At 40.9% G+C, this 27,236-nt stretch overlaps 1 protein-coding gene across 1 annotated transcript in view; it reads right to left on the minus strand.

Annotated features, from left to right (window-relative positions):
- Positions 1-5,661: 5,661 nt before the first annotated feature.
- Positions 5,662-27,236, minus strand: part of ttc9b (tetratricopeptide repeat domain 9B) — a 29,528-nt gene continuing 7,953 nt past the window's right edge. The window contains exons 2-3 of the mRNA XM_032545099.1: positions 10,333-10,515; positions 5,662-9,958 (exon numbers count right to left, since the gene is read on the minus strand). Coding sequence (XP_032400990.1) covers positions 9,864-9,958; positions 10,333-10,515 — 278 coding nt within the window. The 3' untranslated portion in view covers positions 5,662-9,863. The remainder of the gene's footprint in view (positions 9,959-10,332; positions 10,516-27,236) is intronic.

Below are 27,236 nucleotides of genomic sequence, written 5' to 3' on the forward strand. Positions count from 1 at the left end.
TGACACGTTTCAAGGTTTCTGGGGCTCGGCAGGGAAGTAAATCCCACTTCTGAAGATGTCGCACCGCTTGAGGAAAGTCGCTCGTCTCCTGTAAAGGCGTGGACCCTTCCAGCATTCCTCGGCCTCTGCTCTGCATGACGCCGAGGGCCCAGAGGCCTCTGAGAGCCCGGTACTGATCTCGTCCAGCCAAATGTCTTTCCAAAGCCATCAAAGCGTCTAAAAAAGCCACTTTTTAAAGGTACCAACTGTCATCTCAGTCCGCCTCCTAGTGCTGTTTCCTGTCTGTGCATCTCTACATTTCCGCTCTCTTCATTCCTGTCCGCCGCGCGAACAAGACCAGAAAAACATCGCCTCATGTTCGTCGTCGTAGTTCGGAGCATGTTTGTTCTTCTTCTGCATGGTGGTCTTCATCCTCATCTCTCCGAACGTGAAAGGGGGGGAAAAAAGCCTTTCTCCCTCAACCTTAGTGGACTGGTTACATGTGCATTAAAAAAATCTATTTCCTCCACCGTTATGCAATCTGGTGGTTGCTTTTCATTGATTTAAACATCCCTGTCTGCTTCTTCTGCCTCAAAGTTCAGACTGGCTGATATCATCCAGAGCTGGCCATGCTTACTGGAACCCCTGGTAAATATGATAAAGATAAAGTTAATATAACAGTAAATTCATCTTTTCCTGCAGCAGCATAGCTATGTAAAGAAATAATAGTATCTTAGAAAATCACAACTATTAGTACCTCAACCAATTCAATATTTTTTTTTAATTTATGCTTTACTTTTTTAAGTTAGACTTCCTCTAAGAGTTTTTTTTTTTAAATTATTAATCTATGACTTTCCTCCTCCCTACAGTATAAATACAACCCAACACACAGACCTGTTTCTCTAAGCTGCTTTTTAAAATGGGAAACGCAGTGAGCTGCTTGGTGAGGGCAATTTTAGAAAAGTGTCCCTGTTGGAGAAAACTACAGCGACGAGAAATATGGATGTGCCAATAAATCGGCCGGCCGATTTAAATGAACCCAGATTTCCTTAATTTTGGGAGATTGGTGATTGGCCGATACTTACATGTGAAGCCGATCTTATCTGCTTCTGCTAAGGTCTAAAGGTCAACCACTGTCCTCTTCTGCTGTCCTTTGGCAGAGGTTTGGCCAACAGACCGGCCCACCAGGTATGCAGAACAATAGTCTTCCCACTGTTATCCACTCAGCGATTTTCTTGCTATATTTAGCAACATTTCAGAGGAAAAATATCAGTATCGGCCAAAATTGGAATCGGCTGGTCAGGCTTTTTAAAAATCATGATCGGCCAGAAAACTGCAATCGGTTCACCCCTAACGAGAAATATGGTTATTCCACCGAATATTGATTTCTGAACTTTCCTGAGTTAAAACATTTGTATTATTGTTTATAAATGAGCATGAACTTGTTTCCTTTGCATTACTTGAGGTCTGAAAGCATTGCATCCGTTTTGTTATTTTGACCATTTCTCATTTCCTGCAAATAAATGCAAAATGTTTGCTTGGAGTTTCAGAGACATGTTGTCACTAGTTCATAGAATAAAAGAACGATGTTCATTTTACTCAAACATAAACCTATAAAAAGTAAAATCAGAGAAACTGATCATTTTAAGTGCTCTCTTAATTTTGCCCAGAGTGTATATACATATATATATACAGTATATATGAATATATAGTTGAATTTTTCAGCTTTGCTGCTTTAGCATTTTTGCTAGGGGAATCTGCAAACGTAGCCAGTTCCTTTTCCACCGCATGCCGTCTCTCTCTGGGTTGCTCCACTCGTTCCTCCTCTATCCGTCGGCAGCATCGATCCCACTCATCCCAGCGACGCAAAACTGGAAACACACATCCCCCTGGTCCCACTCCACCTCCGATTCCAGCATCAGCCTCCCGCTCCTCTGACCTCCGACATTGGCGGCACTTTAGGAGAAACTCTTTGCAGCTCGTCGGTGGAATCAAACCGATGCGGTTGTTTTTGTGCACTGGACGGTTTATCGGCTGCAGGCAGTATTTACTCGACTGTGCAGATTTCTGTAGGTGAATACTGTGTGTGTGTGTGTGTGTGTGTGTGTGTTTGCGTGCGAGAGTGGATTCGTGCGACTGTTTTTTCGGGATCGATGACAATCCCTTTGCTACAAGAGTGAGCCCAAACTCATTCTCCCTCTGTGCGGTTAAGAACACTGAGTATTTATTAAAATTGTTGTTACTGTGGGAAAGAAGTAATTATTATTATTATTATTATTACTATTATTATGATTTCAGTACTCTTCCTAGGTGATATTTGTATATACTTGTTAATATGGGAAGAAGAAACTGAGAAAAAAACAACAACCTGGGAATCCGCTTACTGGAACGTTTGTGTTGTCTTCTGTCTCTGCCTGTGAGGAATCTGTGTGAAATATGACGGATGAGAGGTGAATAAAATAACAAAAACAACACAAACAAAGACATTTGTGGAGATTTTGTCACGTTGTTTCATCACATCGAGGTAAAAGCACACAAGAATCAAATAATGTAGTAAACCATTCCTTTGTATTTAAGGTGTACTTTCCTTTAGTTTAGTCTTTATACAGAGGAAATTATCCATCAGTTCCTCATATTTTCCCTGAAAGAGCCAGACATCGCTCACATTAATGCGAAACGTGAAAACAATTAGGGTGCGCATGAAAAGTTCACCAGTGATGCGTTCATTTTTGATGTATTGATTCAATGTAAACACCAACAATTAGTTTTCACGTCGTCCTTTGTTCAAACACCCCAAAATTCATGGTAAGATTTAACAACTTTATTTTAAAAATGATGGTAACACTTTATTTGAAGGGGTGTGCATAACACTGACATGACACTGTCATAAACATAGCACCTGTGATGTACATGAAGGAGTCCTTATGAATGTTTGACTGTTGTCATGAAGTGTCATTCGGCGAATAATGGCACTTTTAATGCAAAGCTGCATTAAAAGTGCCATTAAAAGTGTCAACATTGCATTAAAAGTGCGATTATTTACAGAACGATGCAAAGTCGGCAATTTTATTGGACTTTCAAGGCAACTTTTAGTGCAACTTTTCATAAAAAGTGCAATTATTTACCGAATGACACTTCATGACAACAGTCATAAATATTCACTAAGACTCCTTCATGTTTATTACAGTGTCATGTCAGTCTTATGAGTCTAGTGCACACCCCTTCAAATAAAGTCTTACCAAAAATGATTTAAAAGGCAGTTAAAGTCCAAAGAAAACCTCTTAAGTGCCTGAAAATTAATCGAGACCATTTTAAAGGAAAGTCCGGTTCGTTAGGTAGGAGAGTGTGAAGAAATATGGCGTGACTAAATACTCGCACATCATTATATTGCTCCTGACGCCTAGACATGAATTATTTAGCATCAGTGTTTAGTAAGCGTGTTTCCCTCTTGCCAACAACACCTTATGTCACCAGACAAAGGCGCTTGCAGTAACAGCCTCGCTCCACCAGGTGTCACCGCTGCGCGCTATGATGTCATATCTTTTCCCAGTCCGCTGTTTTTCTCCACGTCATGCATTCCTGTAGTGACTCCCTGGTCCTGCAGCGGTCATAAACACACCTGGAGCCCGGAGCCGCCTCTGCCACACAAACACACCAACATTCAACCCGACACACTCTCCCACGATGAAGACGTTTTCCGTAAGAAGCGGCCGCAGCAGCCGAGCTGGTCCTCGGGATGCAAGAGACACGGTCCGTGTCCAGATGTTGGGGACACGCTGCTCTCTCTCTCTCTCTCTCTGTCTCTGCCTCTCCGCTGCTGCTCCTGTCCGTGGTACCGCCAATCAAACACCGATTCAGACGCCAGCCTGTTACCTAGCAACCCCCTTTCACTTCCATGGTGACGCTATTAAAAGCAACACCACACACAGAGAGATTCAACAAAAGAAAAAGTGGGAAATGGATGAGAATGAAGTGAGGGGTAGGTGAAAAGGTCATACAGCAGCTTTAACAAGAGGCAGACAGAGTGGACCCACTTTGTCTGCTTTTTGCCCAGGTTGTCTCTTAACATTCATCACCCCTCCATTATTATCTCCACTGTCTTGATCCCTCCTCCCCATGTTTTCTGCCAGTGAAAACATATTTTAGCAGCTAGAGAAGCAGGCAGAATCAGGAGGCGACAGTGTCTGGAGAGGATGGCGACTCAGAAAAAGCGAGTTGGACCCAAACAAAGAAACACCAGTGAGTGTTTCTGTTCAGCTTCGAGGGGAACAGCTTGCCAGATTGCCTGCCAGTTGGTGCGTCCCTCAGATCTGCAGAAGGCCTCGCTTCATCTTCCACTGAATCTTTAGTCGCCCATTAAACCGCTAATGCAGTTTTATTAGGAAATACTCTGCGCCTTAATGGACAACGCTGACATCAGAAAGTGAGAGCGCTTACCGAACTGAAGTGATTTCAAGTGACTAATAATCACACGCTCAGGTTAACGGAGGCAAAACCCTGGAGGTCACGAATCATCAGACGCTCGTCGACATGAAGGCCAGACACGAATCATGGTCTAATGTGATGGACAGTCACCACGCTTACTCATTAAATGATTCAAAAAGTTACAACTTTGTAAAAGCCACATTTGCAGACGTTTGATCTTGTTGTGTCTTTTATTAGTTTTCAACTAAACACACCTAAGACCTTGTGCTTACACACACCTGATAAAAAACACAAGTAACTACAGCTCAGCAAGGTTTACCAAGTTTGTTTCTTACTACTGAATGCCAGATTTAGGATATATATATATATATATACTGCTATTTTCAATGTCTACGTTTACATATGATTATGTAAGATTGTGATCATGTTTATTCACAACGGCTGAGTTAAATGCCACCTGAGGATGTATTTTAAAGCAACGCCTCAAACTTTTTTCTTGTCTGACATCATGTAAATATCTAAAGAAATCAGTCGAGCTGTCAGGAGGAAGGAAGTTATTTCCAGATAACGAGAATAAACTGGAAATAAGTTTTGGAAATGGAAATGTTTTTATGTGCTCTTTGTCAGGACTCCATGTTGCATTTTGATCATTTGTTTGTTTTTGTTTTCTACTTCTGCCACTTTCCTTAACTATTGTTTGTTTACCTTTGGTCAGTTCTCTCTGTGGTGAGTGATTTGTTTTTAATTTTTTTGCATTTATAGTATGGATTTTATTATGTGTCATCCTCATGAAGTAAAACATTGATCTGGAGGAGTCCAAAATTTTAGTAATTAACAGAAAAACTAAGTAAATGTGTAAAAGTTCTAGAAAAGCAGCTAAATTCAGATTAATTAAGGTTTCATTATTCATTGAACTGAAAACATTTTGAGCAAACAAAATGTTTTTTTTGAAAGACTAATGACAAACCTTGAAAGAAATAATAAAAAAACAAAACAAGTACAGCTAACATAAATGAAAATAAAATACGGTTTCTTGAAACCAAAAAAAAAACCTTGGAGATAGTCTAGAGACTGAGCTGACGATCATGAAAAGTTGACCTGATTAAAATGTTTGCGCCGTTCCTTTAAATGTCACTTTTCTGGTGAAGAATGTTTCACGTTGAAATTCTTCTCATTTCTAGAGATTCAAATGAGGAGAATCAGCAAATGCTCCACCCCTTCAACAACAACAATAACAACAACAACAACAACAAGAACTGCTTTTTGTTTTGAACTTTATTCATAATCCTCATGTATCAGTTACTGGTGCATTCCTGCCCTTGCAGTTCGGTAAATCCTGTGATGGAGGCCTCTCAGGTGTTTGAATGTTGAATGAAAAGTGGCCTCTCGGGAGTGAGAGGCGCAGTCTGAGCCCCGTCCTGCCCGGCTTTTTGTCCGTCCTGTTCAAACAAAAGGGCTGAAGGCGTGAGGCGCACCGGTTCTCCGTCTCTGTGTCACTGCGGAGCCGCCGATCGCTCTGCACTCTCTCTGCGCCGTTGTAGTTTCCCCTCGACGGGACGAGAAATACCAACAAATACAGACACAGTCACGATGCAGCTCTGAGGAGGAGCTATAGTAAAATTCTCTTTTCTATCTCTTCTCTGTAGATAAAGGAATTCAGTAAAGTAAAGCTTTTCACAACCATAAAACTTTCCATTTTTGTTACTTTTTTTTTTGTACATTTGTATTACATATTCACAAAAAACTACTTTGACATTTGACAAACATTTACCTTGAGTGACACCAAAAGTAAAAAGAGCATAAAAAAATTTAAATAAACAAAATAAAAATACATGAATAAATAACATAGCCATTTATTTAGTCTATTTTTTTTTTTCCGTTGTGCTTTTTGTTTGTTTTCAAAGCCACACTGACAAAGAGATGAGGAGTCTCTGTTTGCACACGCAGCTCGTTGTTGGATTAGGCTTTAATCGCCATTAACAGCCTCAGAGTCAGCGCGGTCAGTAATCAACAAACCTGCTCAGTGTGCAGCTAGTTAACCTTTCACTTACACGACGAGCTAAGACGACTTCAGCACAGCCAGACAAAAACAAGATGATGAGCCGGAGCCGTGGAGAGACGACCATGAGGGGGACACCGATCCCCGAGGGACCCTGCGGGAGAGGAGACTCGGCTCCGGCAGCCATGGAGACCGAGCCTCTTGCTGCTGATTTATCTCCCTTCTGGGAGGCAGAAGACATAAACACACGGCAGAGAGCGCGCAGGAGCAGAACGGTTTCTGCATCTCGTATCTTAATCCTAACACAATGTTTGGATGTTGCAGCTAAAGCTGACAGGTCACTGCAAAAGTATCAAACCTGATGATTTTTAATTAAGATTTTACGTGATCGACCAACACAAAGTGTCGCATAATTGTGAGATGAAAGGAGAATGAAACAAGGTTTTCAGCAGTTTTACAAATACAAATGTAACGAGAGCTACAAGCAGTCATTAGCGGGTTCCAAGCCCTTCTCAGCAAATCTGGCCCTCGCTCTGTCCTTCACATCCTGCCAGCCTGGCTTCACTGTGATCTGAAAAGTATGGTGGAGATTCGTTTTGAGGGTGCATTCATACCAGCCCTGTTTAGTCTGCTTTAATCAAACTCTAGGTCGCCTGTCTAGATAGTCCCGTTTGTTTGGGGGAGGTGTGGTGAATGTGCAAATCAAACTCTGGTCAGCCTACAAACCTAGGTCTCGGTTCAGTTGAAGTGAACTCTGGAGCAGTTCGAATACATATGTGGAGACCGATCCAAAAGCAGGAAGTGGACTATAACGCAGGGCATTCTGGGTGAATACAACAAAAACAAACATGAGAGTCTAGCATTAGGGGGAGAAAAGGCTTGTGGTCTTTTGGCTAACACAAAAGAGAAATCCTACGTTAGCGGCTCCTTGAAGGGCATTAATTGAACAAACAGCATCATGAATATCTAGGAGCTCTGTTAACAAGTCACACTCTCCACAAATCTGATCTCTATAGAACATCAGGAAGAAAGTCGTTAGTGAAAGAAAACTTTAAGAAGTCCTGATGCCGCTTCAGAACTACAGTATACTCTAGTTTGTGTCGGACTATCACAGAAAATACACTGAACTCTGTGGTTGCAATGCAACAAAATGTGCATAATTACAAGAGGTATGAATACTTTTGCAAGGCTGTGTGCAATACTATTATTATGTTATCATGTTAAAGTTTACGGCATTAAAGCAGCTATTTTTTTTTTTAATGGTTGAAAGCGAATTCCAGCTGTCAGACTCCTTAAAGAGGACGTTTCCTCGACAGTGAGATGCCTTAGCTGCAGATTTGTTTTGTGAACATAGTCATGTATCCCCATCATGTAGTCATAAATGATACATTTGATTTGAATCTTGCTGCATCTTCTGTAAAGGGCTGCAACTGCTTAACTCGAGCCGACGATGGCCTACTTCTCCTTCCCCCGGAGCCTCCATGTATCACGCCGGTCTCCTCAACTCATGGCGTCGTCTCTCCAGAGTGCCACTGACACACTTACTGTAGGTCCTTCTCTAACTCGTACCAGGCCAATAAATTAAACTGGGAGGGCAACTCCTTCCCAGCATCTGATTTAATCCTTTAACTCTGAGTTTCAGAGCAATAATCTTCCGCCTTTGTAAATTAACACAAGCTCTGTCCAGAGATATTTCATACCTCTTTTACTGTTGTGATCGCAGTCACTACCCTCTCAGTTCAGAGAAGAGCTAAGCAGATTGCATGAGCAAGCATTTTAGTGGCAGCATGCCATGACAGAACGCAATAGGGCCAATAAATTCCCCGTCAAAAAACTCCTGAAATAACCCTCAGGAGCCACGCTTTGCATGCGGAGCGTGGTCTTGCACAAAAGGAATGAGGAAAACTGGGTTCCACCGTCTCAGAGAGGAGAGGGATTCAGGTCATGCTTTCACATATGATCAATCGAACCCTTCGCCAGAACCGTGCAGGACGATTTAAACCTGCGGAAAAGCTATCAGAGAAAAAACAAGAGATTTGCGATATCAATGATTATGCTTCATGAGCCACAACAGAAGCAAGCGGCAGAGTTCTGACAACCAGTAATAGATACGCACTAACTTATACTGTCAGTAGTTTCTGATGCTAATGTTGCATGCCCTCACAGCCGTGTTTGTCTATCAGCACAAAGTAAACTGAAAGCAGGAGGAATCTCAAATGGCTCTCTGCTTTGACAGCAGAGTGCCTCAGCGCTGTGGCCGATGTGCGTGTGTGAGATTGTTTTTCCTGCACTAACGCTGCCCAGAGTCTCCTCAGTGTCTCAGCAACCTGCGGGAAGGTTCGGCGTTAGCGGGAAAAGGTCGGGCCGTTTGGAAAAGCGAGTCCAATGAGCCAACCCAGGTTTGATGGATCTCCTGACCTTATTGGCTATTTTCCGTTGTGACATCATTAATGGAGAACTGGGAGAAAGAGGAAGGGCCCGCACGATCTCGCCAACATGAAAGCCACATCACGCGATCCGGGACAGGCTTCAGATGACAGATTCTAGACATTACTGCACTATTTCTTCTTCTCACCACAACAGCGTACCAGACAACAATCAGAACCGCTTGAGAATTTTGCCTCTGTGCTGCAAACAAACATTTTACATACGACTGACCGTGACGGCAAACTAAAAACCCTAATTAAGGAGTTACAAACACTTGAATTAGCCCTTGAATTGAAAGAACAGTCTAGAAAGAGAGATGCATGGCAGAGAGGTTGGGCAGAGAAATGACAGATCAGGAACAGAAGCAGCTTCTTGTCTCCTGCTGCTCTGAAGTGGGCCCTGTTCCGTCATGGTGTGCAATCAAAATGGGCTGCGGTCTTGATATGTCTCACACACCCAACTGACCATCATGCTTCACGCTGTCTCCCTGCCCACATGCACACAGATCCCTGCCCTCCTGCCAGTGTGGTCCAGCTTCCCGAGCCCATAAACTCTCCCCGAGAATTTGGGGTCGTGGAGAAACAAGGCAGAGAGAAAAAAGAGAGAAGAGCAAGAAAGCAGGAAGTAAAAGCATGTTCTGCTCTTTAAACGTGTACTAAACCAACCAAATGTTCATGGTTCATATGCAGGTCTATGAAGCTCCTTTTTCACTCCGGCACAAGGACGGTTTCTATGAGTATATTACAGTTTTGTCTTTCTTTTGTTTTCTGTTGATTTTCTTCATGTTAGGCTGCTGATTGTGTCTAGGGAGAGAAACCAAAGCCCCTGAGGGAGGAACCGAGAGGAGAGAAGAGGAGAAAGTAGCAGACAGTTGTTGATATGTGCCCCGTTTGTGTGTCACCAGCTGGGTGGTTGGGTCTGTTCTGTCTGTGCTGCTGTCAGGAGTCGGAGGAGGAGGAGGAGGAGAGAGGAAGGGTCAGTAGGATTGCCAAAAGGGTTAAAGGGAACAGGAGGGCCAGGAAGTTGGAAAGGATTAGCCCTGGGTCTCCTTGCCGCTTTCCCGTTCTCGCTGTCCACTCTTGCTCATCTTCATCTCTGTCAGCTGGATGTATCTAAGCACGTTGGTGTCTGAAACGGACAGAAAACATGATGCATGAGAGCAAGAATATCAGCTTTAGTTTCTAAATGCAGGCTGTTTTTCCCCAATGCAGTTAACTCTATCCGTCTGTCAAGATGCCAATAACAGAAAACACACATTTTATTGTTTGAAATGTATCAGATCTCTCCTTATTTCACATCAGACCCTCTTGTTGATGAAAATATTTTGAAGGAATGTCTAACAGCGGTAGGAATGATAGAAACGATCCGAATCCTAAACATGAAATCCGAAAACCTTCGATAAATATTTTGATTGTTCAAAAACATTTTATTTGTATTTTACTCTGCATTTATTCGTGATTACGCGGCCATAAATCAGTCTGTTTAGCTTGATTCAGACTCACCTGCAGGTTCGCGGTTCTTAGCATCACGCAGGTAGCGTAACGCACATTCATAATCCCCCAGGTGATAGAAGGCAATGCCGGCCCGGTACATGGCTTTAAAGTGGTCCCTCTGGTGGCTCAGCACCTTCAGACAGTACTCCTTCACTCTCTCGTAGTTTACCAGGTCAGACTGTAAAAGGCAGGCTGCAGGAAGAGCACAGGACAGGAAAAAAAAACTCACTCAAACAATTTTTTTGGAGCAATTAAACAACGAGTTCCTCCCAGCCTGCACAGCTGTACCGCAGTTTCACAGGTACACTTCTCCTCTTCAGTTCATCCTCTGGGTGGCGGTGACTATAAATAGTGAGCTCCGGTGTCTTAGAGAGCATGGAAAAGATAAAAGAATCATGCAAGCAATTTGAGCCCCCGGGCAGGAGCGTGGTGTCTCTTTTATTTATTGCTTTTACTGAACTTGTCATGCAGAATAGAGAAGAGGAGTGAAACTGCAGCTACAAGACGATGCAGACAGCGATGAGGCTTTTTGTCTAATGTCACAGTGTCAAGAGTCTGGCACCAGAAAATAAAAAAGAGAAGAAGAAGAGGATGGGCTCAGTGAATTATGACATAACATCTGTGTTTTACTGTAGTCATCAATCCTACAAATCAAACTAGCAATTCTCAGCAGTTCTCAGATCAGCTCAGGCCAGAGTAACTTTATTATGAAAGAGACACGAGAAAAGTCAAACACAGCTTTTAGTCCATCAGAGCTCTTAAACGCTGCTGATGGCTCAGATATCCTCCGCTGGTCACAACCACACAAGCTTTTACTTCCAGCAGCTTCCCTCCAAAGCTCCCTCTGTCTCCGCCAATTAATCTGATGAGACGTAAAAAAAAAAAATCCCACTTGTACTTCCTCCATTTTCACTGTAGTGTCCCCCTACAGCAGTCCCACCCATCTTCCCCGTTTCCTCTGACCGTGTCCTTGACACGTCTGTTAAAATCATGAGTCAGGAAGCTCAGAGGCAGGGTGAGTCAGGAGTAAGAGGCGGTGTGTGGGAGGCGGGGAGGTGGAGGTGTGTGTGGGAGGGTGGGGTTAAAGCAGGGGAGAGGAGGTGACACCTGTGGAGACAAGGTGAAGGGGAGGAGAGTAGCACAACCCACCACCCTCCTTTTGAAACAGTTTGTGGATTCTTTTTAATGAAATGAAGGAAACTTTTGTAGTATTGAAACCCCTTAACTTTTTCCACATTTTATGAAGTTTAAAACTGCCAACCTCAGCGAGATTTTATGTGACAGAGCCGTAAAGCATAATTAAAGTGAAAATGATACGTTGGTGTGAGCGTTTTTCATTAAATAAATTCTGAAAAGTTAGGTTTGGATTTAGGCCGCAGTTGCTACCACTGTTGTCTTGCAGCAAGGAGGTCTTAGATTTAGGGGGAAATTTATCAAAATTGCACGACCAGAGAGACTGAAAAAATTCCCACTTTTCTTTATAAAACCTGGGTTTAGGTCTGGACTTTGACATAGACATTCTACCACATTGATATGCGTTGATGTGAGTAATTTCATTGCAGCTCTGACTGTATGTGTGGGTCATTATCCTGCTGAAAGGTGAACCATTTTAGCAGCTTGAACCAGATTTTCTATCAAAGGCTGAAGAAAAGCATCCACACAGCATGCCCATGAAAGTGGTTATCATCAGTAGACTTCCTCCAGTTTGATTTTGACATTGACTTTAGCTGGAACTGGACAAAATGGGTGAAAACACAACTAAAGTCTAACTATGAAGGACCGAAAAGATAAGAAAACCTTTAAAAAGAAAATCCAAGAACGTTGGACTCATTGGAGGCCAAATTAAAAAAAAAAAAGAATAATTTAAGACTTTTTCACAGTCCTGTGGTACATTTGAGGTAGTTGTTATTTTCAAACAAATAGCCGCATACATAAATCCACACACACACACACACACACACACACGCACGCGCACACACCACTTTAATAATAACCGGAACATAAAGAAAACCTGACACTTCTTATTTCCAGGGAGGCTGATGACTCAGCCTGGAGCAGAGCAGGAAGGTCAAAGCTGTTTTCCCTCTTTAGTGAACATAAAGCCTGCTCACATTTACTACAGAGGGACTCACCTCACACGCCCTCTACCTGTCCTGGACACCTCCTCACACACTCTACTCCTCTGTTTGTTTTTACCACCACCCAGCAATCACAAGGCGGCTCCTCGCTGCACTCCCATCCATCATCTTCCTCCACCAGAGACAGGGAGCTGAGCTTTCAGAGGATTCAGTTACAGCCCATAATGGTTTAATGGCTGACTTAGAGGTTTCACTCACACTGACACACCGATATACAACCAACACACACCTACAGCGCATGCAAGCAGTGACAAGTGATACAAACGCACAATGAAACCGTGAAAACATCCACCTGTGCCAGCGTGGTTCGGCTAATATAGGCACTCAACAACAAAATCTGAACAAAAGCAGATGACTTCAGGATGGCTGAAGAGATCGGAGGCAGTACAAACAAACACAAGCCACAGATTGCACGACTGATGACTGGCTGGCCGCACCCAGTTGGCCCATTAGGCAGATGGATGGAATGCCAGAGGAAATGTAGAGTGTGGCGGGATGCATTAAGGATATGATAATGATGGGATCATCGGACCAGGCCTGGCAGGGACACAGGCCCAATAAACATAGCAGAGCGATTTCACAAGAGCCATAACGTCTCCGTCACTGGAAAAGACACGACTGTGTCTGCTATTGTATGAGATGTGTGGCAGCAGGTGAAGCAGCCGGGATAACAACTTCTTTTCGCAAAGAGAAAAAGGTTGGGATGTGTTTCATTTCATTTTCAATTCAGTGCAAATTCACAACACGTCGTCTCAAGGCATCTTACAAAAAAGTCAATCCAATCACGCACAGATTACACTTATTCCTAGTTAACAAACAATGCATGAAGTTAAGCTTATCATTCAAATTTAAAAAGGTTTTATCTAAGGAAACCCAGCAGATTGCATTGAAACACCGACTTGCCTCATTTATTCCTCCTGGACAAATAGCGATAGGAGACAATTGCTTTGTTGACTAACAGCAATCCCTCATACTGAGCATGCATGTAGCGACAGTGGAGAGGAAAAACCTGCCAGATCATCCATTTGCCAGGACCGAAATAGAGAGAAAGATGGGAAATAACTGACCTCCTTTATGGTTTTTAATAAAAGTTTTACTGACAAAAAGCTCTGGAAAAACAAAAAACTAACTCATTTCACCTGGAAGAGAATTACCACATTCTAAGCGTTAATTATGATTAATGGACTAAACTTATTATGGATTCTACACATGGGGAGCAATGAAATACAGCAAAAGGCAAAAGATTCACCCACTGGGGTGAATCCAACATATGGGAGAGCAAGTGATTGTTGATTCAATTTCCGAAGAAAAAGAATTGAGAGAAAGCGATGTTGACGTCTGTGTGTCCTTTAAACTCTTCTAGTCAGGCTGAAGGTGATGGATTCGAGGAGGGGAAATATGTAGGAGCAAAACATTTGAAATTTGGGGTAAAAAATGTTTCAGCATAAATAAGAAATGCAAAAGAGAAATGCTTAAAAATGAAAGTGTCTGTGAAAAGACTGTGTCTTCAAGACGCCATGCATTAGTTTCTTTTAGGATAAAAAGATAAACAAGAAGCAAGTAGAGTTGAAGGAGTTCAGGAGCCCCACTGGCTGCCTGAAGCATGAATCAACGTCAAAGACTGTTTGAAATAACAGATAAACAGAACAAAAAAACCCATACTGAAGACAAGCAATACAAAGGATGGAGGGCAGAGACAACAAAATCCAGAAACAGCAGACTTTTCATCTCTTCTGTTTCTGCTCCCCAGCTAGAGATGTTTCCATCCTGATTATTTTCCATTCCCTGCATCTCCTCATGTACTCCCTGTGGACCCGCGTCCTTCCCTCGGCCTCGCCTCGCCTCCATCATAACAGCAGGCCTGACATCACACTCAGTCTAATTTGAAGCCACTGGTGGCCCTGGTGATTAGTCTGCTGTCCATCACCTTGTAATTAGTACTGCTGGAAGATAATAGGAGGAGGAGAGCCCCATCACTCTCTCTGGCACTTACAGCTCTTCTCTGTTTACTTCAGAGCAAAGTTCACCTCCAACCTTTATCCTGCATCGTGGCCTCTATCCTTTATAAATGCCACACTGCTACAACAGATTTAGTTACAGAGTCAAACGAAGCGCGCATCATTGTGAAACTGCCTCGCACACGTGCAGCTGACGTCACAGTTCGTCTTTCTCTAAGAATAGCTCCACCCAAAGCGGTTTTTGCAAATGTCTTTAGCTGTTATTGAGATGGATAGGGGTCACAGTTCACAACTCTCCTCAGCTCTGACAAAGCTTTTACCAGCAGCACTGTCATCCATCATTGTAGCAGCCTTCTTTTCCTTTTTCACCCTCTGTTGAGCCAGATTCAATTCAATTCGATTCGAATTGAATCAATTCGATTCGATTCAATTCGAAATAGTTTATTGATCCCAGAGAGAATTGCTGTAGATGCTGACGCTGTATCTGTCATGGCCGCTCAAGAAATCGTTGGCTTGCTGATAAAATCTATTAAGAATAAGAACTGCTGCTACATCAAATATATTTGCAGAGTTTACCCACAATGCATCACCAGTCCTAGGAGATTAGAAAAACAGAGCAGTCAGATTATTCTGGAGGACATATATGGCAAACAGGGAGGCATTTAAATGAGCAAAGCTACTAAACTTAGCTGCTTTCAACATTTTTGTAAAACTCTCGTTAAATGTGCGGCAGTCCTCCAGTGAGAGGGCCGATCCTGAACTAGCAGACATGATTTTTTCTTGTTCAGCTGCTTTATTACACATTCTGGTTCTGAAGCTCTCGGAAATGTCCAGATGTAGATTGGTCTCATGTTTTCAGCTAACCATCCTGTTGCATTGTTCCACTCTCCTAAAATAGTTGCTCAGGATTAATGCTCACCTACTTAAATATTTATACGCCAGAGGAAGCTATTGGTCTAGACGACGTCATCGAGATGAAATATTTTAATATTCAATGCTTCCTATTTTAGGTTTTGGTTATATGTTCCTGTCTGTGCTTTGGATTCTGTGTTCATTTTTTTATGGTCTGGAGATAAAATGTAAGGCAGCTCATGCAGTTCCATTAGGATTATTTTGGCTGCTATAGACCTTTATCAAAGTGGTCAAAAAAGAATCAAAAACGATCATTATTCTTGTTGCATGAGTAAAAACAGACTTCCTAATGGCAGATAAATTTAGTTACATATAGCATTTGAACTCCCTAACACTGATATAATTTTATTGCAGCCGTTATCTGACTGGTGATGTCATCTGTGTAAACTCTGCAGACTTTTGTTTCGCTATCAGCAGATCAGACGTTTCTGTCTGTTGCTGTTTTCAAACCCAAAGGATCCAGAAAGAGAATTTGCAACAAAAATCAGAGTGATTGGCTAATATTGTTAAAATGTTCAACCCTTTTTGGCTTTATTAATTTCTTGCACAACTGATGCAGCATGGAGTAGCTCTGTAGCCAGACTTTTGTTCATATATGTTAGTTTGAGGCATTGCATGTTTGGACAATTATTCTTTCTGGTGTTTTTGTGCCATGCAGCTGGAATGATTTTTGCTCATACTTATTTACTTTTTGACAATTGCTGTCTCATGTAACTGTGGCAACAATGTATCGTTTTTAACAGGTAGAAATAGCTGATTAGCATCTAAAAAAGTCAAATAATACCAAAACTACGACTCCAAAACCCAAAGAATTTGAAAAGAATTATCATCCTTTTCTGCATCCATGCTGAAAAGGATCAAAGAGCGGAGCGAGAAGGAGGATGTTCAAACCATCTCTTCCACTGATCATGATGGGAAAGGATCATATCCCCTACTCCAATGTCTCTATGCCCAGCATAACAGGTTTGAAAAGGGGGTAAATATTAAAAAAAATTAGATTTAATAATATTAATAGACAAAAAAAGTTAGACATTATGTTCAAGGCATTTGAAATGTTGCTACAACTAAGGTTGGCATGCTAGTCTGCAGCGCCCAGACAGCACTGACAACATGCATGTTGTAAGATTATCTTGACTGTTTTAGAAACAGAAAAGAGGCTTCCTGTTGTGCGTAAAAATGACAATAAAGAGGAATGTAAAAGAAACTGATGTATAAGGCATTTTTCTAAAAACGAACTAGGGGAAACTAAGGTTTGTTGCCTTCATCACAAGCCAAAATGTGTAAAGTTGTTTTCTGCTTTGAGTGTTGTTGGAGTTTTCACCTCACCAGACCTCAGACTTTCTTTGCAGACTGTGGGAGTTGGTGAAATTGTGCCAGAAACTTTTGGGTATCAAAGTTACTCTTTGCTAAAAAAAAAAAAAAAAATTAAAAGGTGTAAATGCAACATCAGGTAACTTTTTAAACCCTCAGCCTTAAGTTTTAGCCTCTCATTTTTGTACTAATCAGTGCCACTGTCTGTTGTGACGGAAAACAACTTTAACCTTCAGAAGCACAACACTGCTGGCTGTGAGCAATTATAGCGGTTTTATAATCGGATTAAGCACTCATTAAAATGGACTGTTTAGTCATGTATGAACATTCAGCATCTATTTGCAGATAACACAGGTGGCCAGGAGGGGAAATGCTTGCTCATGCTCGTCCACACTGAGCAGAAGGGGTGAAAGCAGGCTATACAGGGGTGCCTTTGCTGAGCTTGCAGTCAGAATCCAAAGAAATATTTTAATTCAAGCGTGCCTCCACTGACAATAAATCCAGGAACACGCTGATAAAGGTGACCTAGTGGGTTGGAAGTAATTGACTTTACTCACAGTTTATTCTAGAGTAGTCCAAGACATGAGAAAATGGTGGAAATGGTGGCAAAGGAGTAGGGATAAATGTGCGGAAGATGTTCTCTCTTTTTGAATATACAAAAGAGACTGTCTGTGAATTTCAGTTTTGGGAAGTGCTTCTCTATCTTTAAGGGAAGAAAAAGTAAAAGAAGAATTTAAAAATCCCTATGTGGCAGGAACTTCTGAAATACAATCCACTTTCAGTGTAGTACAGATCAGATAATGTCCTTATCCTGAAGAAACCATTGTTTTATGTTGGCAAACAACTGTGTTGGCTCCCTGCCTATATGCCTCAGAGTCGTTTCTAAGAATGGAGGAAAGCTCATTTAAATGAAGAAAATGCATCCTGTATAAATATTTGTGAATATAGTTTATTGTAGCTTCATAGAAATCACACACTGACAAGTATCATGTATGGTTTCTAAATGAAATCTACATGTTTTGATATTTCTAATTGTCATATATTTTTTTTAAAAACCCAACAACAACAAAAAGAGCAATGAGACTGAGATAGTAACAGAACAGTTCATCCTTCGGTTTCTGTATGACTATAATTAAAATCTCCAACCGACAGCGTTAAAAAACTCACTGTAGAAATTACAGTAGCTTACTGGCAGCAGTGTTGCCAGCCAGCTACTGTAACTTTTACAGTAAAAAAATTACAGTAACCTTACTGTAATTTTATTACAGTTTTATACAATTTTTTTACTGTAAATTTAATACAGTTTTACTCTAATTTTATTAGTCTTACTGTAATTTTATTACAGTACTGAACTTTGCGGTCCAATCACATCCTATTTACTTTCCATACACATTTCAGATCACAGTAAAGAGCTGTACTTTCAAAACCCAGCCACCTTACTGTATTTTTATGATGTAGTTTTTTACAGTCGTTTGTTACAGTGTACTTAAAAAGTAAAAATGTTTAATCCATGGTTAAGCAACCAGTTTAAGTTATTGATGGGATAAACCTCTCATCACTAAAATGTATGAAGAACTGGCTAACTGCATGGTCGACCTGTGCAGAAACAAAACATCATCATGAATAATGTGAGACAATAATACATTACACATATATAATAGAATAAAAATTAATTAAAAAAAAATTAATTTGTTAATTTTTTAGGAGTATGAGTAAGAAAAAAAAGCATGATGGTAACAGCTGGATCTTACATTTATCCACCATCTCCAAGTTTAACAGATGCAGCATAATTTTAGATGTGAAACTCTCAGGCAGAAAAACAGTGCCCACTCACATCTGGTAACTGCGCTGTTTTTAAGTTGAACTGTGGACTTTTCATCTGAAGCACCTCTGATTCATAACAAACTCAAGATTTTAAAAATATTTATTTTCTTTTGTGGCGTATAAGTTGGAATATTACACCTAAAAGGCTTTCACTGTGCAACAGACACAGGTTGCAACAAATTGCTGCTTCTTCCCTGATAGGATCCATTTCTTTATTGTTAATGTATCAGGTCACAGTTTTTTTAAAAAATGAATATGTTGACAAAAAAAAATTCATAACAGGAAGAAGATTACCATGAAGTCAAACATAAAAAATAACATTCTCACATCCATGGCCCCCTTATTAATCCTTTTCAACATTTACACATGAAGGAGGAACACAAATAACTGGCTTAGGTTTTATAAAGCAGAATCAACAGTAGCACTGATTACTACAACTCATCTAATTTATTATTATTATAACTTTTAGCACTATAATCACAAAATGAAACAAATTCCATCTGGATTTTATCTAGTAGAGAAATACAAAGTAGTGCATATTTGTGTAGTGGACAGAAAAGGACACTTCTACTTCTTTTACTAATGTCATATGAAGAGGATTAACCTGTGTTTAGCTCCATCAATCTTCTCAAAATGAACCAGCTTTCCTGTCCCTGCCAAAGGTCCCCACAGTATGATTTTGCCACTAACATGTTTCACTATGTGATTGTGTGTTGAGGGTGATGTCTGTTTACTTTTTTGCCATACACAGGGTTTTGAAAAAGTTTAATTTTGGTTTCATCTGACCAGAGCACCTCACTTCACATCTTTGCTGTACCTGGCTTGTGACAAACTGCAAACGGGATTCGTTACGTCTTTCTTTTTGACCACAATGGTCAAAATCAAACTGGGCAATCCCTTTCCACAGAGGAAAACGGCGGATCTGAAAACCAGGCCAAACGCATCATTTACACATCTCTGCCATCTCAGACAGCATGTAACAAGGGCGAGTTTTTAATGTCAAGTCCCAGCAGAGCAGGCTTTAAAGCATTCAAGGTCAGACCAGAGCAGAGTGAGCAGAGCAAGCAAACAACCCAACAACCATGGCTTGTTATCATCAGGGAACCCTGCTGGAAAAATATAAGCAGCCCGTTGGTTCAGCCGGGGTTTTAGATGTGTGCAAATAGCTGGAGCAAATTCTCATTACCGATGGCTTATGAAGGATGGATATTTTCCTCAGTCTCACTCCGAGGATGTCAGGGAAAGGGTAAATGTCTCAGTTCTCCCTAAGCTGATGTCAGGACTTTCAGCTGGGGACTAAAAAACGTTTTGACAGACACTTTCACTTTATACATAATTTCACACAACTGTCACACTATGCCAAATAGAAATTCGCAATCCAAGAACGTTGGGGACACAGAACCTATCACAGCCACAGGAAAAGTTTTCAAATTAAATTCTTGAGGAGTCGTAATATTGGGATGGCTGGAATTTTTCCAATTACAGAGTTTGTAGTTTATTCAGTGTATTTCAGGAGTTTCGCTGAAAAGAGTGAAAGAAAAACAGTTCTTAATGTTTAATGGTAATTGGGAAAACAGAAACATTAAAAGTAAAATATCGACCTGCAAGCTGGTACCTCACATATTTTCCATCCAGCCTCCAGCTGTGTGTTGAAAACGTTTATTTTATTGGTCTGATGTAATATTTTAATCTCAAATTCATCCATCCATCTGTCCGTCCGTCCATTGATAAGTTCATTAGAATAATGACTGAAATTCAGTGTCTTGATGGTCAGTCTTACTGTAACAGTATGAAGGCATACTTGTCAAAATGGATTGTTTTAATATTAATTTTCGGTGTTTTAATGTTAGATTTTGATGGTATTGAGTTGACTTCTAACTTGTCTTAAGTCTGTCAGTAACTCATTGTGATGTTCAATACTTTTCACTGCCTCTGATCATAGTGTACACGATATAAACAGGTTTGAGTGTTGAAGTTTATTGACTCTGAAAGCTTCAACATTTCTTCTCATTTCAGAGAAACAGTGCAGTTTCTTCTCCATTTTCAGTGTTTTTTCTTCTCTGCAGTAGAGACAGGAAGCCTGTAGCTCCTGCTGTATAGACTAGACAAGCTGTGCACATAACATTTTATCTTCAGTCTAGTTCCAGTTAGTCTATACTTGTATCTAAAATTCTGATCACTATCTGGGGACCTCTGCTCTAATTGATATCACGCCAACAAGACTCCAACCTCTTCTTCATCTCAGTTTTTAATCACCTACTCTGTTCTATCTTGTCTTCTAGACAAACAACGAAATCTTTTTTTACCCCCGTGACAGCAGTGATCTGGGGTTGTCAGAGTGTGTGATATAAATTAGTTTGGATCTTTATTGGATCTTTCAGAGTAATAAGTACCGACAAAAAGCAGCTTTGGAAAACTCATTTTTCACTGCTTAGAGGTCATAGAGGCAGGCTGACTGTTTCTAATTTGTGAGTGCTGTCCAGTTTGTCACTGCCTCCATTCTCTTCCCAGCTCTCTTAATCTCTCTGTCTTCCAGCTCTGAGGTAACTCAGTAGAGGGAGAGCCATCTGCAGCTCTGGCACTCAACATTCTCACTCTCTGCTCTGCTCTGGCCATCCCTCCAATGGCAAAAATACACGAACAGGGGGAAGGAAAACACCACCCAAACCTCATGCCATCCCACTAACTAACCCAGCCTCATGACACCTCCATTCCTTCTCCTCCTGCTGGAGACGTCCTCCTACTCCCAGCTGCTCAGACAACCCACATCTCTCCCCATCTTAACCCCTCGATCTTGCAGTTCTCCTCTTCATCTGCTCCCTCTAAAGTCTCTTTCGGTCTCTAACTTCAGCACTCCACCACATCCCCTGGTGATTGAGTTGGCAGGAGATGACAAGGAGGCGCTTTCTAGTCTGTCTTTCGTAAGCAGGCGTTGAATATTTTCCTAGCAGCATATCAGAGTGGATGGGTAAAAATCTCTCCGTCTCTGGAATTACACATCACTGAGATTATTCGAAGGCAACCCCCGCGTCCTTCACCGGTCTTTGAGACGGATAAGTTGAACAACCATTATTAGGCTTCTTTCCATGGATCTTCCTAAGCTGGTTACATAAACTTTGAGATATTCTTTTAAAAAAATATTTGCTAATTTGAGCAGCTGTATCTTTCTGGAGCTGTTGTTGTCAGGCACATATGCAGGGTTTGAAAGCTCATTCTACAGACTTTAAAAACAAAATGTCTAACATTTTAGGGCTAATCTCCAAACTAAGGCAAAGCTATAGACCTACGGTAAGTTTAAGCATTAAGCTTTGCTCGCTGAACTTGATGTAATTTGTTAATGCCATCACCTTTTGATGTAGATATTGGTAAAAAAAAATTCCCCATACACTAGTTCAGAGTATCATTTAGGTTTTGTACCCTAGAGGTGACACTAGCATACATGCTTGTATGATTCCTTCTTCACATTTTTTGTTACAGTAATGAAGGAAAGAAATCACGTTTTGCTCTGGCTACCAAAAACATGTTCAGTGACTTAAATCTGTATTATCTTGTCTACATTTATTAATCAACCCACTGGTTTTATCTTAATCTTAGGAAAGTAAATCTGGGCATGGATTACAACTGCTCACATGTAAAACCAAAATAATATTATTCTGACATTTCTTTTCTTTTTTAAGCTTAACTCATTTAGTTTATTTTTGAGCTCCCTCACCTTAACACGCAAGTTTGAAATTTCTGGATCATGATCATAGATAGGGAGTGACGTTGAGCTGCGCGACTGGAACAAAAAGGTGGCTGGTGTGTTATGAAACAAACAGTTTTGCACGTCGCATCCTGCTGAATCTCTCCCAGAGCTTTGACTTATGACTCATGCACAGATTGAGGCAGTCAGGAGGAACAAAGGCAGAGATTTGTGAGCAGTAGTTAATGAAAAAATCATGATGATCGTTTTTAGAAGGATCACAGCAACGTGCTCCCTGTTTCATCCGCTGTATATTTTCTGAGGTACATTGGACTTGGTCACAGCTTTTGTAATCTGTAAAACAGTTTGAAGCCAGTTGAAGGATGCATGGATGGTGATCTATTAACAAGTTGCTCTACAGAGTGATAGATATCTTCACCAGGCTGTTGTTCCAATACAGTGAGTGAGAATGATTATATAGTGCTGGAGATTGTCATCACGGCTGCACATCTGATGACTGAAAAGCTCACAAAACGAACGTCAGGTAGGAACGCAGTGCACACACACTCACTTGTAAGGTGGATTTCTGATTTGTGACTACTTCCAGTAGTGCACAAAAATGTGGAAAATAGCAACGTGGCGATGAGGAAAATTTCTTGCTGGAGGAAAGTGCATAGGTTGTGTAGAGCAAGCAAGTAATACTCATATGGAAAAGTGACTCTTAAAGTGATCCAGTGGCTCCATAGTGCTGTGAGAGACATTTTGCTGACTTTTCTGGTTTTCTTTTAGGTAAGGGTCACTTTAAGTCAGTGTTTTTCAACCTTTTTTGAGCCAAGGTACATTGTTTTCATTGAAAAAATCACGAGGCACACCACCAACCAAAAATGTAAACAAATGATACCCTATCGCCACCTATATTAAATATATAGTCATTTTTCTTTTCATAAACTTTTCCATCACTGTCATCACAGTCTTGCTAGATACAATGCTCTCACCGCTACCTGTCACATTCACGCATCACTAATACTCTTGTTTTAACGTACAATGCTATGTACCTACTGCCATCTAGTGGTAAGGAAATTACATGATTATGCCGCTAGTCACTACTACAGCACACACACGCGAAGATAGCATATTATTTGCAGATAATTAATTTGTTTTCAAAAAATCTTTTTTAGACCAATTAGGTGAAATTTCCACGGCACACCTGACGATCGCTCACGGCACACTAGTGTGCCGCAGCACAGTGGTTGAAAAACACTGCTCTAAATATGCCCATAATAAATTATAGAACTAATAATATGATTAAATTTTTCAGTTATTACAATTCAAAGAAATTAGTAGCCTTACAGTTTCACTGAACTTGAGGAATAGTTTTCTTTTTATGTAAATCTGTAAGATTTAAATCGATTGTTGAATTGTTTTGATTTGGCCCATGGATGCTGTCACAGCTGGTGGGGGCTGATGTTGTTTAATGAAGTAGATGGAATATGGTTGTTTTGGAGCAACGGAAGGACACATGGACATGAATGCACAAAGGAATGTTCAATGTATGATTGCATGATTTCATGATTTTGACAATTTGTAATAAAACAGACAGAGTTTGGGGAAGAAAACGGCGGTCGTTCTTCGTTCGCTAAAGCTGTTCTTGTTTACAGGCTTCCCACTCGGAAGAAAGGAGAAGAAGAGACAAAAAATAACAAACATCAATTGTTACAACTCTTTCAATACAGCTGAGACATGTAACATAGGTATAAAAAATATTTTTTCTGAGGTAACAGCCTGCGATGTCATCGATGACATCACGTCCGTCCCTGACTGTCACTGATGACATCAGACCGACAAAACGAACGTGATGTCATCGATGACATCGCAGGCTGTTCCTTCAGAAGTGCTTGAATAAGACGACCACGTGGTAATGTGAAGGCCTGTGAAGGCCTGGGATCCTTCAAGGACCTGGCCTGTGAAGGCCCTCGCACCGAACGTGGACGCGAGGGACTGTGAAGGCCAGGGATCCTTCAAGGACCTGGCCTGTGAAGGCCCTCGCACCGAACGTGGACGCGAGGGCCTGTGAAGGCCAGGGATCCTTCAAGGACCTGGCCTGTAAAGGCCCTCGCACCGAACGTGGACGCGAGGGCCTGTGAAGGCCAGGGATCCTTGAATGACCTGGCCTGTGAAGGCCCTCGCACCGAACGTGGACGCGAGGGCCTGTGAAGGCCAGGGATCCTTCAAGGACCTGGCCTGTAAAGGCCCTCGCACCGAACGTGGACGCGAGGGCCTGTGAAGGCCAGGGATCCTTGAATGACCTGGCCTGTGAAGGCCCTCGCACCGAACGTGGACGCGAGGGCCTGTGAAGGCCAGGGATCCTTGAATGACCTGGCATGTGAAGGCCCTGGCCTGTGAAGGCCCTCGCACCAGCACCTGTATGCGAGGGCCTGTGAAGTCGTGTAAAAGTAGTAGAAAAAGTTGAGTACCTTTCTACCGTTTCTACTCTCTGCTCCTTCCATGCGTTGCTCTAGGGTGTCCCTACGCTCTTTCAGGTCTCATACTGATGTTTCCAGTTTTGTTAGAGCCAAATTATAGACAGCGTTTCACCAGGAGACCTAGAGTGAGGAGCCCCGCCCCTTTCCCCCTTGCGCCTCAGACAGAGTTTGGGGAAAAAGATGGCGGTCGTTCTTCGTTCGCTAAAGCTGTTCTTGTTTACAGGTTAGTAGTGTGAAGCTGGTGGAAACTGTCCCCGCTAAAATGTAAATTTACAAGTTCATTCGGTGCTGATTTCGTAATTACTTGCTAGACGTGTTTAGACGTTCGAGGGAAAAAGAGTGATTTTGTTTCATAATTACGGTTTGTAGCTATAACGGTCGTAAAACAGCCGTTATAGAAGTTTGCTACATGTATCTAAACTTCGATACACTCTCCGACCCAACCTTATTAAGATTTCGGTGGTATCCTGACGGGTTGTGTTATCTTTTGATAGGAAGTGTTAAAGTTACTCTGTTACATGTACCGGAAATCAGTTCTCATCAGTTTCAAACATTTATTATAGACGTTACCACTTTTCCCCTACTACCCTGTAATTGATTCTACTGTACTAGCATAAGCTAGATCTAGTCCTCTAAATCAGTGTTTTTCAACCTTTTTTGAGCCAAGGTACATTGTTTTCATTGAAAAAATCACGAGGCACACCACCAACCAAAAATGTAAACAAATGATACCCTATCGCCACCTATATTAAATATATAGTCATTTTTCTTTTCATAAACTTTTCCATCACTGTCATCACAGTCTTGCTAGATACAATGCTCTCACCGCTACCTGTCACATTCACGCATCACTAATACTCTTGTTTTAACGTACAATGCTATGTACCTACTGCCATCTAGTGGTAAGGAAATTACATGATTATGCCGCTAGTCACTACTACAGCACACACACGCGAAGATAGCATATTATTTGCAGATAATTAATTTGTTTTCAAAAAATCTTTTTTAGACCAATTAGGTGAAATTTCCACGGCACACCTGACGATCGCTCACGGCACACTAGTGTGCCGCGGCACAGTGGTTGAAAAACACTGCTTTAAGTCAATACAAAGTTACCCTGACTGATCTATTTGTATTCTTTTATACTGATAACAATAGACTTTCCCATACACGAGAATGCCTCTATCACCTTGTAAGAAAAAATAAACATCAAGTGTGCGCAGAGTTTTGGGTCAACATATTTTGTTGTCCCAAAAAGCTTTTTTATTTTATTTCTTACAAGGAACTTTTGTCAAAAACTTTTGGACATGACAGTGCAATCACATTTCAATCAGAAATAACTTCCTACATGAATCCTGCATGACTATAACACATGGCATTACGTCCACTATTAAGAAAATAACCAAAAAGAAAAAAGAAAAACATAATTAAAAATGAATAAACAATGAAACAAAAGGGCAACAACAGTGAACAACAACTATCTTACCAACAACACTGATTAATTGTTGTGAATAAGAGACAACTGCCAAGTTTGAAAGCATTTATAACTTTTATAACCCATATCATTTGGCAATAATCTGGCACTTTTTATGCCATCTTTGTTTTGAAACCTCAGCTCAGATGAAGCCAAACAATGACTGTAGTCAAACATGACTCAGGTACGCACACATTCAAGTACTGCTGCAGGCTTTAAGCAGGGGACTACTGCACCCACAGTAATTTGAAGGGGGAAAAAAGTTATTTCTAAAGCTTAAAAAATACAATAAGTCAAATATGTAAGCACAAAAAAATTATGACTACAGATTATTATAGTGCTTGCCATTGCTTAGGTAAATTAGTTGCACCATTAGAAATGTAGAAAATTATGAATCAGTATGCATTTATTTCATGCTTAACAAATAAATGATGCAGATACTGAAACTCTTTGAAATACTTATTAAACCCTTATAGATTTGTCTCCTTTATGAGTGAATATCTAGAGTCTGTATACTTATTTCTATGATTTGATGACTGTGCAAAATGAACTAATTCTCACTCTTGGTTGCTTGTAAAGTTATTACAACCAGCTAACAAATATGATATGATTGAACAGAAATGAGAACTTTTTTTACCATAAAGATTAAAACACCATTTCTAATGTCTTTAGGAAATAGGTTGATCCATTTCTCCACTAGAGTTCAACAAATTTAAAACGTTTTATCCAAGTTTTCTAGGAATATATTTTCCTCTAATTGGGATTCTTTAAAATCGGAAACTCTTTACTGAATTGACGTCAGTAAAATGTCTTTAATGAGTAATGTTTTACTATCGAGGTGAGGCTGACTTTAACTACTTTAAATTAAATCACATTTTTTATTATCCTGAGCATAATATCCAAAGAGAAAACTGAATTTTCCCTTTAACCCAACTGAGTCGATACATCTGTTCTCTTCCTTTGAATGCCAGACACACACAGAGGCAACAAGAAGATTAGGTCCTCCCCATGACTACAACAAGAACAGTGGAAAAACAAGCACAGACATGAACAGATATACAGTGTTTCAACAAATTAGCAGAGTCAGCAATGGTAAGAACGGCAGAACAAACCGTGCTGGGAGCAACTCTG

The sequence above is a fragment of the Xiphophorus hellerii genome, chromosome 18 (genome assembly GCF_003331165.1).
Source record: "Xiphophorus hellerii strain 12219 chromosome 18, Xiphophorus_hellerii-4.1, whole genome shotgun sequence".
NCBI lineage: Eukaryota > Metazoa > Chordata > Actinopteri > Cyprinodontiformes > Poeciliidae > Xiphophorus > Xiphophorus hellerii.